This window comes from Diceros bicornis, chromosome 5 (genome assembly GCF_020826845.1).
Source record: "Diceros bicornis minor isolate mBicDic1 chromosome 5, mDicBic1.mat.cur, whole genome shotgun sequence".
Classification (NCBI taxonomy): Eukaryota; Metazoa; Chordata; class Mammalia; order Perissodactyla; family Rhinocerotidae; genus Diceros; species Diceros bicornis.
Window position 1 is genome coordinate 94,136,358 of NC_080744.1, and position 13,618 is coordinate 94,149,975.

General features: G+C 38.5%; 1 protein-coding gene across 4 annotated transcripts in view; it reads right to left on the minus strand.

The window, feature by feature from the left end:
- Positions 1-13,618, minus strand: part of BLM (BLM RecQ like helicase) — a 99,069-nt gene that overhangs the window by 39,869 nt on the left and 45,582 nt on the right. For 2 of the 4 annotated variants that reach the window (XM_058542499.1, XM_058542498.1), the window contains 7 exons: positions 11,785-11,917; positions 10,780-11,483; positions 8,826-9,017; positions 5,939-6,057; positions 4,872-4,985; positions 2,872-2,970; positions 2,511-2,659 (listed from right to left, as the gene is read on the minus strand). In XM_058542499.1, the coding sequence (XP_058398482.1) occupies positions 2,511-2,659; positions 2,872-2,970; positions 4,872-4,985; positions 5,939-6,057; positions 8,826-9,017; positions 10,780-11,483; positions 11,785-11,917 (1,510 nt within the window). Of the gene's footprint in view, positions 1-2,510; positions 2,660-2,871; positions 2,971-4,713; positions 4,757-4,871; positions 4,986-5,938; positions 6,058-8,825; positions 9,018-10,779; positions 11,484-11,784; positions 11,918-13,618 lie in introns of those variants that run through there. The other 2 variants (XM_058542500.1, XM_058542501.1) reach the window with 2 other exon arrangements.

Genomic DNA, 13,618 nt, shown 5'->3' on the forward strand with positions numbered 1-13,618 from the left:
TTTCTCTTTCTCAGTTCATATTTTAAGGTCCTAAGGAAAAGGAATAAAGTCTATTTTATTATGCATCCTTGTATTTCTCAAAGAGGAAGAATCTTATCACAGACTGGCAGGTGGAGAGGAGCACAGGGGCCATGGCTCCAACCCTAGGGATACCTGCCTTCCCCACAGCCATGAGACAGCAGTAACTGGGCGAATTTAATCCAAACAAGGGGTTTGCTGCAGAAAAGAAGATCAGGAAATAATGTACTAGAAAGTGTTTGCTAAAATCTTTTACTTCCACTAAGGGATTTAAACCCTCCCAGATAAACAAGTACTAAATATATTAAAGAGTCAATAGACTTGCCCAAATTTTCATGTTTTGCCCACACTTACCAAAATTCCTCCATATGTTTCATTTATTCATCCTTACTGAGCACAAATTATGCACAAGGCACCACATGCTAAACTCAGGAAATGTACAATCTATTGCTTTTCCAGGCAGATCTCCTCAAACTACTAAAAAAAGATATTAAAGGTGTCTGCCTCTAAATATGTATGCCCAATGTTTACTCAAACAAAAATCACAAATTCTATACTTAGAAAAAATTACTCAAAAGGTGAATTGAATTTATATCATTTTTTTTTTAACTAAGTATTTGGCAACTAATATTGCTGATCTAAAAGAACAGCAGATTGCATCTGGCATACTTTGACGGAAAAAAAGCTAAAAACACTGCCTATTAAAAAGAAAAACTTTCATAGATCAATGTAGTACTTGTAGAAGCAAATTTGTAGCACATCGGTTATTCACTAGAACCTAGAGTATAATATGACATCTTAAATGTAATGTTTTAATGTATATCAATTATGGAAGGCAAATATTTTCCCCCCAAATTTTATAGAAACACACCTCTGAAAGTGAGATTAAAGTATTCCATTCCAAATTTTGTGATCACATACACAAAATTCTGAAGATTCTAAAATTCTTGTGCTCAAGAACATCAGTTTAATCTACAAAGGTCTTTGCAGCTATCTTAATCTCATGACCTCCTCCAATCCTTCATATGGAATTTTCAGTTCTTCTCATAACTCGCTGAGATGCTGCTCTTGTTTTTACTGATTACAGTATTTATAGAGCCAGCTTATGGTCTTTATTTCCAAATGAATAAAAGCTATGCTTTAAAAATCCATCCCAATCTATTAGTCATCACTCCTTCAGACATACCTCAAACTCAAAGTACCCACTAATAAATTAGAAGAAAAAAATATTTTAACCTTGGTACACAATAGATGTTAGATAAATACTTGCTAAGTGGAATAAGCCTATCAGAGAAAGCACCTGTTTCTGCAAAATCAGAGGTACGAAATAATCCAGTACAACCTCTACACGTGGGGATATATATATATTTTTTTTGTAAGGAAGATCAGCCCTGAGCTAAGATCCATGCTAATCCTCTTCTTTGCTGAGGAAGACTGGCTCTGAGCTAACATCTATTGCCAATCCTCCTCCTTTTTTTTCCCCAAAGCCCCAGTAGATAGCTGTATGTCCTGGTTGCACATCGTTCTAGCTGCTGTACGTGGGATGCGGCCTCAACATGGTGGGACAAGCGGTGCGTCGGTGCGCGCCGGGATCCAAACCCGGGCCGCCAGTAGCGGAGCGCGTGCATGTTTAACCGCTAAGCCACAGGGCTGGCCCGTGGGGATATTTTTTTCTTTTTTTTTCTTTTTTTTTTTTTGTGAGGAGATCGGCCCTGAGCTAACATCCGCCAATCCTCCTCTTTCTTTGCTGAGGAAGACGGCCCTGGGCTAACATCGGTGCCTATCTTCCTCCACTTTATATGGGACACCGCCACAGCATGGCTTACCAAGCAGTGCGTCGGTGCGCGCCCGGGACCCGAACCAGCGAACCCCGGGCCGCCGCAGCGGAGCGCGCGCACTTAACCGCTTGCGCCACCGGGCCGGCCCCCGTGGGGATATTTTTAACAGTAGTTTTTGTTATTGAGTAATTACGGATTTGGTGGCAACAAGAAGCCCTCTGCTGTTGAGATGAAATGAACATAAAGTAAAAAAGCTGTTATATAGTTTCTGGACTGTTTTCAACAGTGTGGATATAACTGAGACTTAAAGGAAAAGGACAAAGTAGGGTAACCTGCTCATTTTATGAAGTATACTCTAGGATACATGGAAGCCAAAATGAGATAAATAAAAGCTAATTTAGTACTGGGACTATACCACGGTCAATAGGTACAGCATGCAATTTATCCCTACTTCCAAAAACAGTTGCTGGGAAAGAGTTTGAATTTCAGTAAGTGAAGAAAAGCCCTAGGGCTCTGGTTCCCAAATTTTGCTGCACATTGGAATCACTTGCGACTCTTTAAAACATACTGGCTCCCAGTCCCTCAAATTCTGTTCTAATTGGCATCAGGTGCAACCTGGGCATTGGGATTTTTAAAGCTCTGTATGATTCTAACATGCAGCAACTCAGAACTATTGCCCTAGGATTTTAAAATTCATGGTTTTCAGGAACTTACACTTGAGGTCTGAGAATCTTCAGCTGAGTGAGGATGTCCTTCTGTACCCTGGGATTAGCTGTGGCAGTAAGAGCCATCACTGGAACAGAGGGAAACTTCTGGCGAAGCATATTCATTCTTTTGTAATCTTGACGAAAATCATGTCCCCACTAGTTGGAAAAAAGATACTGCTTTTCAGACTATTTGGATCTTCCTTATGCAAAAAGCAAATACTGGTCAATATATTAAGAACCACCTTCTTCTTCAGCGAATAGCAGAATAATTCACTAATTTTTTTTTTTTTCTCTTCAGCTCTGAAAATATATATACTGTTGGTAGTATATATTTCTTGGTATTTCAAGACATAAAAAACAGCATTTACCTGACTGACACAATGTGCTTCATCAATAACAAAACGTGCCAAGAGCTTCCTCTCATACAGATTCTCCAAAGTAGAAATCAGTCTGTTACTTGCACAGACCTAGACCAGAAATGTATTAATGAGACATTTAAAAACATTTAAACACCACATCACTTTAAGGATTTTGTTGTCTTTTAAGTTCCATTACAACTTAAGCCACATTAAAACCTCCACATAAAACTGGTTCTTAGTTCAACCTATGAAGACAATTAGCAGAAGTAATAGAAAATAGCAAATCAGACATTTTAGAATGTTTATCCACATTCAGCAAACAGTTTACGTATTAGGTCAGTGGTTCTAAAACTTTTTTTCTGCCTCAGTGTATCTGAGGACCACCACATGTTCACATTGGTGTATATTGTTACATGGGTTACAGATATGTGTCACATGTGTTTGGGGAAAAAATATATACATACTTACATACATGTATATTTGTATTTTTATTATATATGTATATTTATATTTTCTATCTCTGTCTATGACAAGGCCTAGAAGCAATGACACCCAAGTAGCAATGTCCATATCTGGCACCCACATCTTGACAGGGACATGTCAAAAGGACACAGAAGCCAGGTTGATGGAGCTCTCTAACTGGCCAAATCTGGGACAATTAGAACATTAAAATAATGATAATTGATTATAACCCATTGAATAAATTAAGAACCCATGACTTCATATTGATATAAATAAATATGAGGGTAAAAGGGAAAGCTCTTTCTTATAGCAGAATACCAACTAAATTAGAAGAATCATCATTTGGCATCCATTATAGTATTAACTGATTTGGGGATTCATTCATGGGTAAAATTCTGATGAGTAACAGGATATTTACATAGTCTCAGAGTATCCTACTACAGGATACCTACTAATCACAAAGCCCAAAAAAAGTAATTTTACGGTGGAGAAATCTGGCAGACACCATCTTAACCAAGTGATCAAAGTTAACTAACATGCCAGTAATGGGACACGCCAGTAATGTATCAACATTAAATGCTTCCCAAGAGGATGCACTGAGAACATATCACCACTTCTGTGACATTCTTGCCAAAATGAATAACATGAATCTAATGGTGAGGAAACATAAGATAAACTCAAATTGAAGGACAGTCCTGAAAAAAACTGGCCTTTGCTCTTCAAAAATATTTCAAAATCTGGGCCAGCCCCATGGCTTAGAGGTTAAGTGCGCGTGCTCCGCTACTGGCGGCCCAGGTTTGGATCCTGGGCGCGCACCGAAGCACCACTTCTCCAGCCATGCTGGGGCCGCGTCCCACATACAGCAACTAGAAGGATGTGCAACTATGACATACAACTATCTACTGGGGCTTTGGGGAAAAAAAAAAGGATTGGCAATAGATGTTAGCTCAGAGCTGGTCTTCTTCAGCAAAAAGAGGAGGATTAGCACGGATGTTAGCTCAGGGCTGATCTTTCTCAAACAAAACAAAACAAAACAAAACAAAAATGTCAAAATCATGAAAGACCAACAGAGAAACTGTTTAAAGGAGATTACAGATACATGACAACTGAGTGCAATGCAAAATCTGAGATTTTCTTTTGCTATAAAGGACATTATTGGGACAACCAGGAGAATTGGAATAAGGTTTATAGACTAAGGAATAGTATTCCATCAATGAACATTTTCTGATTTTGATAATTGTACTGAGGTTATAAAAGAGAATTCCTTGTTTTTAGGAAATACACAGTGAAGTATTTAGGGGTAAAAGGATATCATCTCTGCAACTTACTCTCAAATGTTTCAGAAAAAAATAGAGAAAGAATAATAAAGCAATCATAGTAATATGTTACCGTTTGGAGTTTCTGGGTGAAAGTTACACAGGAATTCTTGGCACTATACCATAAGAGACATATATAATACGTAACAGAAATTATGTCAAAATTTTAAAAATATATGTATTCTAGTGGGCTTTAATATCTTATTTTAAAATAATGACATAAATACAAACCTTCTCTGGAGTAACATATAGAAGTTTTATAATTGGGTCTTTTTTTGATAACTGAAGGTAAATACTTGTAGCTTCTGAGTCAGTCTTATCACCTGTCAGATATGTAGCTGGAATCTAAGTATAAAAGCAGTCAACAATTTAAATTTTATACATTAATCTCACTTAAGCTTACATTTATCCTTAGGTTTTATAAATATTTTATAAGTCACACATCAAACCTGTCAGAGGAAATATAATCTCAATATAATAAAAATAACAAATAATCAGTACATATTTTTTAAAAACCCTTATTAGGCTTAACTCAAAATATTCCTCCCATTGTTTACTTCCTTTTCTTTTTTTTCTCTTTACTTCCTTTGCTTTTCATATTTGTAAGTAAAATAAATATGAATTCAGCATCCAAGGGATTCCAATCCTAAGGTATAGCTACACTTATTTTTAGATAAATATATCTTCAAAGTTTTAATGCATAATAACAATGAAAGGGCTGTAACATCATGAATGGTTGAACAACGGCTACCATCACGGCACTAAGACATTCTTTTGAAGAAAAATCAAACCAGTGGTCTTGTTGAGCACTGGTGGCTCATAACTTTGACATCAGTTCTGTTTTATCACAATGAGCAGAATTTAGTAGACTGCTTTTATATACTTCCTTAACCTCAGCCAGGAGGAAAAAGGACATATGTGTGTGGGCACACGCATGTGTATGTATTTGAATATATAAAGGAGTGAGAACTACGTTGATCTGGCAATAGTAAAAAAAAAAAAAAGAAATTCTTTCACATTAGTAAAAAAAAATTACATCAACAAAATACAGGTTAAAAGTTCTTACTAAAATACATCCTTTTAGAACAAAATGAGATTGAATTACAGAAGGTAATCTGTATTAGAATTTTCAAAGACTTGTGCTTAAATGTACAACTTAATGGTGTGCTTCATTCTTGTAATTCATGAACTATAATAAAAAAGGTCATCCAGAGTATTGAAATATAATTGCTTTTAAGTTGCCTTTTTTTTTTTTTAACTATTTTTATTATCATTAGTAGTGGTTTGTTTTAACTTACATCCAAGGAAGTCAGCTTTTGGACTTGGTCTACTATAAGTGATCTCAAGGGAGAGATGACAATAGTGACCCCAGGAGAAACACAGGCAGGGAGCTGGTAACACAAACTTTTGCCGCCTCCTAAAAGAGAAACAACAAAAAAATATCTGTCAGATTCTATCTTGAGAGCACGGAGGCAAAAGTTACAAAGTAAATCACATATAATACTTAAAATGATTAACTAAGAGGACACCAAGTGACATTTCCCATGATGCCAACAATTTGCCATATTTGAATGAGCCAAAATATTTAGGCAATTTAAATGCGTAAAAATTATCATTTAAGACATCTTATAGGGGCTGGCCTGGTAGCATAGTGGTTAAGTTCACGCATTCTGCTTTGGCAGCCCGGGCTTCACCAGTTCAGGTTCTGGGTGCGGACCTACTCACAGCTCATCAAGCCATGCTGAGGCAGTGTCCCACATAGAAGAACTAGAAGGACCTACAACTAGGATATACAACTATGTACTGGGGCTTTGGAAAGAAAAAAAAAGAAAAAGAGGAAGACCGGCAACAGACGTTAGCTCAGGGCCAATCTTCCTCAAAGAAAAGAAAGAAATCTTATATTGGTACAAATGATAGTAAAAGCAACAATCAGGGCAGGAAACTTAAATGGAATGGAAATGCTTTAAAACTCTTCTTGGGGGCCAGCCCCGTGGCATAGCGGTTAAGTGCATGCGCTCCACTGCTGGTGGCCCAGGTTCAGATCCCGGGTGCGCACTGATGCACCGCTTGTCAGGCCATGCTGTGGCAGCGTCCCATATAAAGTGGAGGAAGACGGGCACAGCTGTTAGCCCAGGGCCAGTCTTCCTCAGCAAAAAGAGGAGGATTGGCATGGATGTTAGCTCAGGGCTGATCTTCCTCACAAAAAAAAAAAGTCTACTTGGGAAGTTCAAATACAGTACACTTTTTATTTCTGGCAGTACAGGGGTGCTATGATATTAGGATTAAAATAATTATTTTATAGAATATTTAATTTTTAAAGAGGTAAACTGTGATAAAATATACAAAATTAAAAACCATAGTAAACATGGTTTAATATTTCTTTGATGATCCAAAAGGCACTTTTAGGATCTCAGGTTTTTTTTGTTTTTTTTCTTAAAGATTTTATTTATTTATTTTTTTTCCCCCCAAAGCCCCAGTAGATAGTTGTATGTCACAGCTGCACATCCTTCCAGCTGCTGCATGTGGGACGCGGCCCCAGCATGGCCGGAGAAGCGGTGCGTCGGCGCGCGCCCGGGATCCGAACCCGGGCCACCAGCAGCAGCGCGCGCACACCCAACCACCAAACCACGGGGTCGGCCCTCTATTTGTTTCTTTAAACTATACATCACAGTCCTTCTCTTTCGCAGGTGTAGTAAGTTCGTTCTGTCATATATATGTAAATGTCAAGGAGAGGGCAGGACACTGAGAATAGAGACCCGAGTTCTAGTTTCTGCTCTACCACTTAATAGGCTACATGAACTTAGACATGACATTTAATCTTACCATGCCTCAATTTTATGATCTGCAATGTATACTAGATCACTGGTTTTCAAAAAAATTTTCTTGTCTACAAGAAACCTTATTTGGAATCCTTTTTTTTCCAATTTAATTTAATTTAATTAATTAATTTTTTGGTGAGGCAGACTGTCCCTGAGCTAACATCTGTGCCAATCTTCCTCTATTTTCTATGTGGGTCACTGCCACAGCGTGGCTTGATGAGTGGTGTAGGTCTGCACCCGGGATCCGAACCTGAGAACCCAGGTTGCCGAAGCAGAGTGCACCGAACTTAACCACTATACCACCAGGCCAGCCCCTGGAATCTTTACAGATCTATAAACCAAGAGGTTGAAATTAGGGTGGATAGATGCTCAAAAATGCCCCCCTGAAACCCTAAAGGACCATGCAAAGCCCTGAAAAATTGCTGGACTAGATCACTGTCAGGGTCCTTTCCAGCTTTAGTTTTGGAGTACTGAATTGGGGTAGAAATGGAAGACACAGAGTGATCAACAAGTTAACGAAATTTGAAATGCTGATTATTAAACCAACCTCATCTAAATTTTAAAATAAGTTTGAAAAAACTCAGATATCCAATCAACATTATTTAATAATGATGGCAATAACTAATTGCCAAAGGTCACAACAAGGCAAGTAAAAGGCAGAGGGAGGACCACACGTAAGTACTGAAATTCCAAATTCCCCATGTTTCTTATCCTAACCGCTTATTTAATATTCTTACTTGGATGACTATAAATCATTGAACAGCTGTTATAAACTTTAATAGCACAATGAAACAAGTCCTGGATCTCTTCAAAACTGAAGCCAAGAATGAACAATGCTAAATGCTTTTCATTTAATCCTCATGACACTCTGTAAAGCAGGTCCCGTATTACGACCCCACTGCACACATGAGGAAACTCAGGTTCAGGGAGAGGAGTGCCTTGCTCAAGGTCACACCACTAACAAGTGGCAGAGCTGCGCTTTAAGCTCAGGCCATCACCCCAGAGCTCATGATTTTAACCCTCATGGAACACTACACTGTACCAAATAAACTGCCAGAGATGGTCATGGTCTCTGACAGTAATTTTTTTGTTCATGTTCCAGACTAATTTAGAACCAGAAAAAAGAAAAATTCCCAAAGAAAAATTCTAAATCAATTCAACACAATGAGCTTTGAACTGAAAATCTTAAAGGGCTATAAATGTTATCATGTCAATAATTAGAAGAGAGAGTTCTTACTATGGCATGGGAGGTTTGGAGGTCCCTAAGTGACAGATACTGTGTAGGTGTGCTTTTTATTTCTATTAAAGGGCATTCATTTCACATCTGCCAATGGATTCCTGCCAATTCACATCTAAAAATACATACCAGTGGGCATTAAGATAAAACAGTCTTCACCAAGGAGTGCAGCATTGATTGCCTCTAGCTGATTAGTTCTAAAATTATGCAGGCCAAACTTTTTATGAAAAATCTTCATCATTTCTTTCGTATGAGGAAAACTAAGACTTTGGAAACGCTCGTGTTTCAGATTTCCGGATGCTAAATTTTGCGCCGACTTGTCTAAGAAAATCAATGTTAAGAAAAATGAGTCCATTAATATAACAAGTCAGTTTTAGCATTTACCCTTTGCCCTGCAGAATCATTGGCCTACGTTTCCTTGTAGCAAATTCCTTCTTTAACCATTTACTGGGTTTCCTTCCCAACAAGTGTCAAAGCCATGGAGACTTCCTAAGGGCCAAATTCACATCTTTCCTTGATTTTTCTGCAGCACTCCCACTGCTATTTATTCCCTCTTTCCTCTTCTCTCCTCACCTTCAAGATAATCGTGAGTTTTCTACTCGCTTTAAATTCCCTTTCTCAGCTCCACTTCCTCCACCTGCCTCTTAAATTTGGGAGTCTTTCAGATACCTGGGACTAGACTCTTTAGACATTCTTTTTTGGAATTTTCCTAGTCCTATGATTTTAAACATCACCGATGTGCACAGAATGCCTAGATCTCCTTCTTAAGACCCAGCTGACACCCTCCTAAGTTCCAGTCCTGCATGCATCCAACTGTCTGCAAGACACTTTTACCTGAAAGACTTACCAACACTTTAAGCTCAAAAGTCTTAAAATAGCCCTCCTCAGCTTTTCTCCAAATCTGCCTCTGCTTACTGACTCTCCTATTTCTGTTAATGGTGTCACAGTTTTCCCAGTCACTGGGTCCAAAACCTCCTAGTCATCTTAGCTTCCTCTGATTTTTCTTCCATAACGTCTCTCACATCCACCCCGAGCTCTGCACTGTCACTGTCGCAACTCTGGTTCAGCAACGAGAACAAGTAGTGCTCACACCAGCTCTGGCAGTTACTCTAACCCCAACACTCCACGGCCTCAAAGATAACTTCGAACATCAAGTATGACACATTCTAACATGATACAAAAATAAATCCATTAATGGTTGTTTTAAAGGTCAATAGCATAACTGTAAGAACAACCTCCATAGTACTAAGTCACCAACAGTAAAAATAGGGAGGGCTGTACTTTATAAAACTTTTATACATATAAACTTCTTCAGTTAAAAAACACTGTGATAACTTTACAGGGTTGATGTAAGGTTTTAAAATTAATTTTGGGTTTTCTCTGCAGCCTTTACAGCGGCTAATTTCACTCCTCCAAAAACCTCTCACTTAACTGTGAGCTCTAAGAGGGCAGGAACTACTCGTTATTCATCTGTCGATTACCAGAAGCTAGCACAAAACACGGTACATAGTGGGCGCTCAATAAGTATTTGCCGAATAAGTTAAAAGGATTCTAGGCCAAAAGAAATAATTTGATTGATTTAAGAAATTTCTGACTTCGTTATTTTTCTTAAACTGCCCTATATATAATATTTTAAGACATAAAACATGCTTCTCTACTTTATAAATTGATCAGTTCTCATCAATCCAGAATTCTAAAAATATATACAATTACATTTTTAACATATAAATTCAGCTGTGCTTTTACCCATCCCCCAAATCATTAAAAACTTGGCCCTCATGAGTTTATTGTTTTAGGGACTAAAAATGTTAATTTAAAGGCAAAGCACATTTGTAATGACTTTGGAGCTTTACTACAATAGGTTATAATTACACATTTTATAAAACTACAGCTGCTACAGAGACAAAAGAGCAACTTGCTTTCGAAACTGTGATTTGTAATTCATATTATCAGCATAAATTTGCATAGAAACAATGCAGTTTTCAGGCAATGACGATTTGCTATGGTTTTTCTTATACAATTCCTATTTTGGACAGTTTTGTTTTCACATAAAATATAAGCATTCAGTTTATTTTAAACTTACCAGTGTAATTCTGAATTGACTCTGAGAAGTTTTTATTTTGAGCAGTAGATGCCACTGGAAGACAGTTTGTCTTGGCTGAAGAAATTCTTTCTGACATTGATTTAACCGGGCCACCACCTTCCTTAACAGGTTGGTAGGCAGCTGTGGAAGATTTGCTGGCTGCTAAATTATGCATTATATTTTCCCAGTCATCATCATCATCAAAGTCATCTATGTCAAAATTATCAATTTCATAGGAAGCCTGGATTTCTCTTTCTGAGTCATTTACTGAAGCAGTGTGTTTATTCTGATCTTTCACAGCAGTGCTTGTGAGAACATTTCCTGGAAAATAAGAGCTTTCAATTCTTTTTTCTATCCATGGTGTTTCAGCCCAGTTGCTACTTACAAAGGACTTCTGTAAATGGGAATTGAATAATGGTCTTTCAAAGAGATTCCTCGTGGTAGCTGAGAATCCCATCTTTCCTGGGGTAGTAGTCAGTAAACAATCCCCAGCAGAAACTGAATTTGAGGGAAGGTGTGGAAAATTTAACTCCTTAACAGAATTCCCTGTAGGGCAGGAATTACCCTTTGGAAATGTGTAAGGCGAGGAAACAGATGCCATATCCTCCACAGGGCTCCCAAGTGAATCAGGCCTGCACCTCCACATTGAGCCAAGAACACTGGTATCACTTGTATTAAAATCTGCTTCAGCTAGGAGTCTCCTTCTGAAGAGAGAACACAGAACACCATGTTAAATAGGAATAGACTATGATGGTAGGCCACACAAGTATATCTTTAGTTTTCAGCCCAAAAGATGGCAAAAGATACCCTCTTTGTCCCAATCTCAAAAATTTGAATACAAATGCTAAAGGGACAGTTTGAAAAAGTAAGTAAATTTAAAACCTAGTGACAATTATCCTATTCAAGTTCCCGGCCAGAATGCCTGGAAATTTTACCCTGTACATTTCTGACTTGGAGTGGTGGAAATGTAATCAGATATATCCAGAAGGAGAAAAATCAACATACCTTATGTCCCGCTGCTGAAGCAGTTCATTCCCACAATCCAAAGCTTTCAGTTCATCATCAGGAATAGTATCAACTAATTCACAGATATGGTCCATCACACGAACAAGCTGCTGCTGTGAACTCATCTGTCGAGCTATAAAGTAATTATGTTAATATTTTTCCTTGAAAACAAGAAAGATTTAAAATTTTGAAAGTCATGCATGTAAAATTTGAAGTGGTTTAAAAACAAGATTAAAAACAACCATATACCGTCTTATTCTCTGCCTGTGAAATAATTTGAAATCAGATTGTTTGTATTCTATATCATGAGAGCTCATAACTATGTTATCATTTGATTTCAGGTTAATTCTTAATATTTCTCTTAGGGTAACCAAGGTCGTTGTAAGATACAAAAGTTTATCAATTTACTATGATTTTTTACTAACTTCAGGTATAAATCTCATCACGCCCCCACAAAGCATAGCATAAAGGCTTGGAATGGTAAGAACACCATGTTGTTCTGGTCTGCCTGGCATCCAGGCTTCCTTTCAATGGTTAACAGCACAGCACTTCGACTTTCTTCTTGGAGACCACCCCTCCCCAGCTCCCTCAGTGAGTCTCTGATGTAAGGCAGCTCAATGAGAATTAGGTCTGGGAGTTTTTCGACTGACGGGAAAAGAGGACCTCTCTTTTCAACAAGCTAGACAGGCTGCTGTGGCCATCTCTGCCACCACACGGGGAAACAGCTTGAAAACAGGACCAACACAAGGGAGAGCAGAAAATAGAGACAGAAAGAAAACGAGGACTGAGATGGAGAGATGGGATGGAAGAGAGCAGAGAGAAGACAAATGTGAGAGACAGAAATTCCTGATGACAATGTTTGGACATCTAAATCCAGCCAGCCCACTCCACATTTTTTTGTTTAAGCTATATAACCAAGAAATAGGATGTCAAAGGAGGTGAGGCTTTAGATGACGGAAAGCAAAAAAATGGGTTAGGGTAGTGGTGGGAATCAAGGAAGATGCCTACTCCATCCCCAAGGCCTAAAGAGAAATAAACAGTCTAGGTAGGCTGCAGAGGAAACAGTATTCTCAGGAGACAATCAGAAAAATGGGGAAGGGCCGGCCCGTGGCTTAGCGGTTAAGTGCGCGTGCTCCACTGCTGGTGGCCCGGGGTTCGGATCCCGGCCGCGCACCGACGCACCGCTTCTCCTGCCATGCTGAGGCCACGTCCCACATACAGCAACTAGCAGGATGTGCAGCTATGACATACAACTATCTACTGGGGCTTTGGGGGAAAAAAATAAATAAATAAAATTAAAAAAAAAAAAAAGAAATATGGGGAAGAAAATGTTCAGAGAAGAGAAGGAAGTTATTGGGAAACTGCTGACTGGGGGCAGTCAGTCCAAGGGTCCAAGGGGCAAGAAGGAGGGAAGACAGCACAGACCAGGGGGTGTACAGAACAGTGTGGGGACAAGCACCTATGTGAGAATGACCTGGGAAATGTGGACTTTTACTAGTGACTGATGTAAATAGGGACATGAGGTATGAGATGGCTAAAGTAGAATTGCTGAATTCCTATTTTATGTCTATTTTCTCTGCAAAGAGAATGAGCACCAGATTGGAAAGAGGAGAACAAATAATGGTCTGAAGGAAATACAAGCCAAGACAGGCTCAGAGAGAGATACAACCATTGGAAAGGAGCTCGGGTCTCCTTGTCTAGACAGATTACACTTCAGAACACAAAGGAAATGCGCGAATAAGATCTTGCTGATACATGAAGCATCTAGTGCATAGAAGACCTGATGGAAGAGTGAAGACAGGCAAACATTGTTCTAATTTTCAAAAAAATTCTA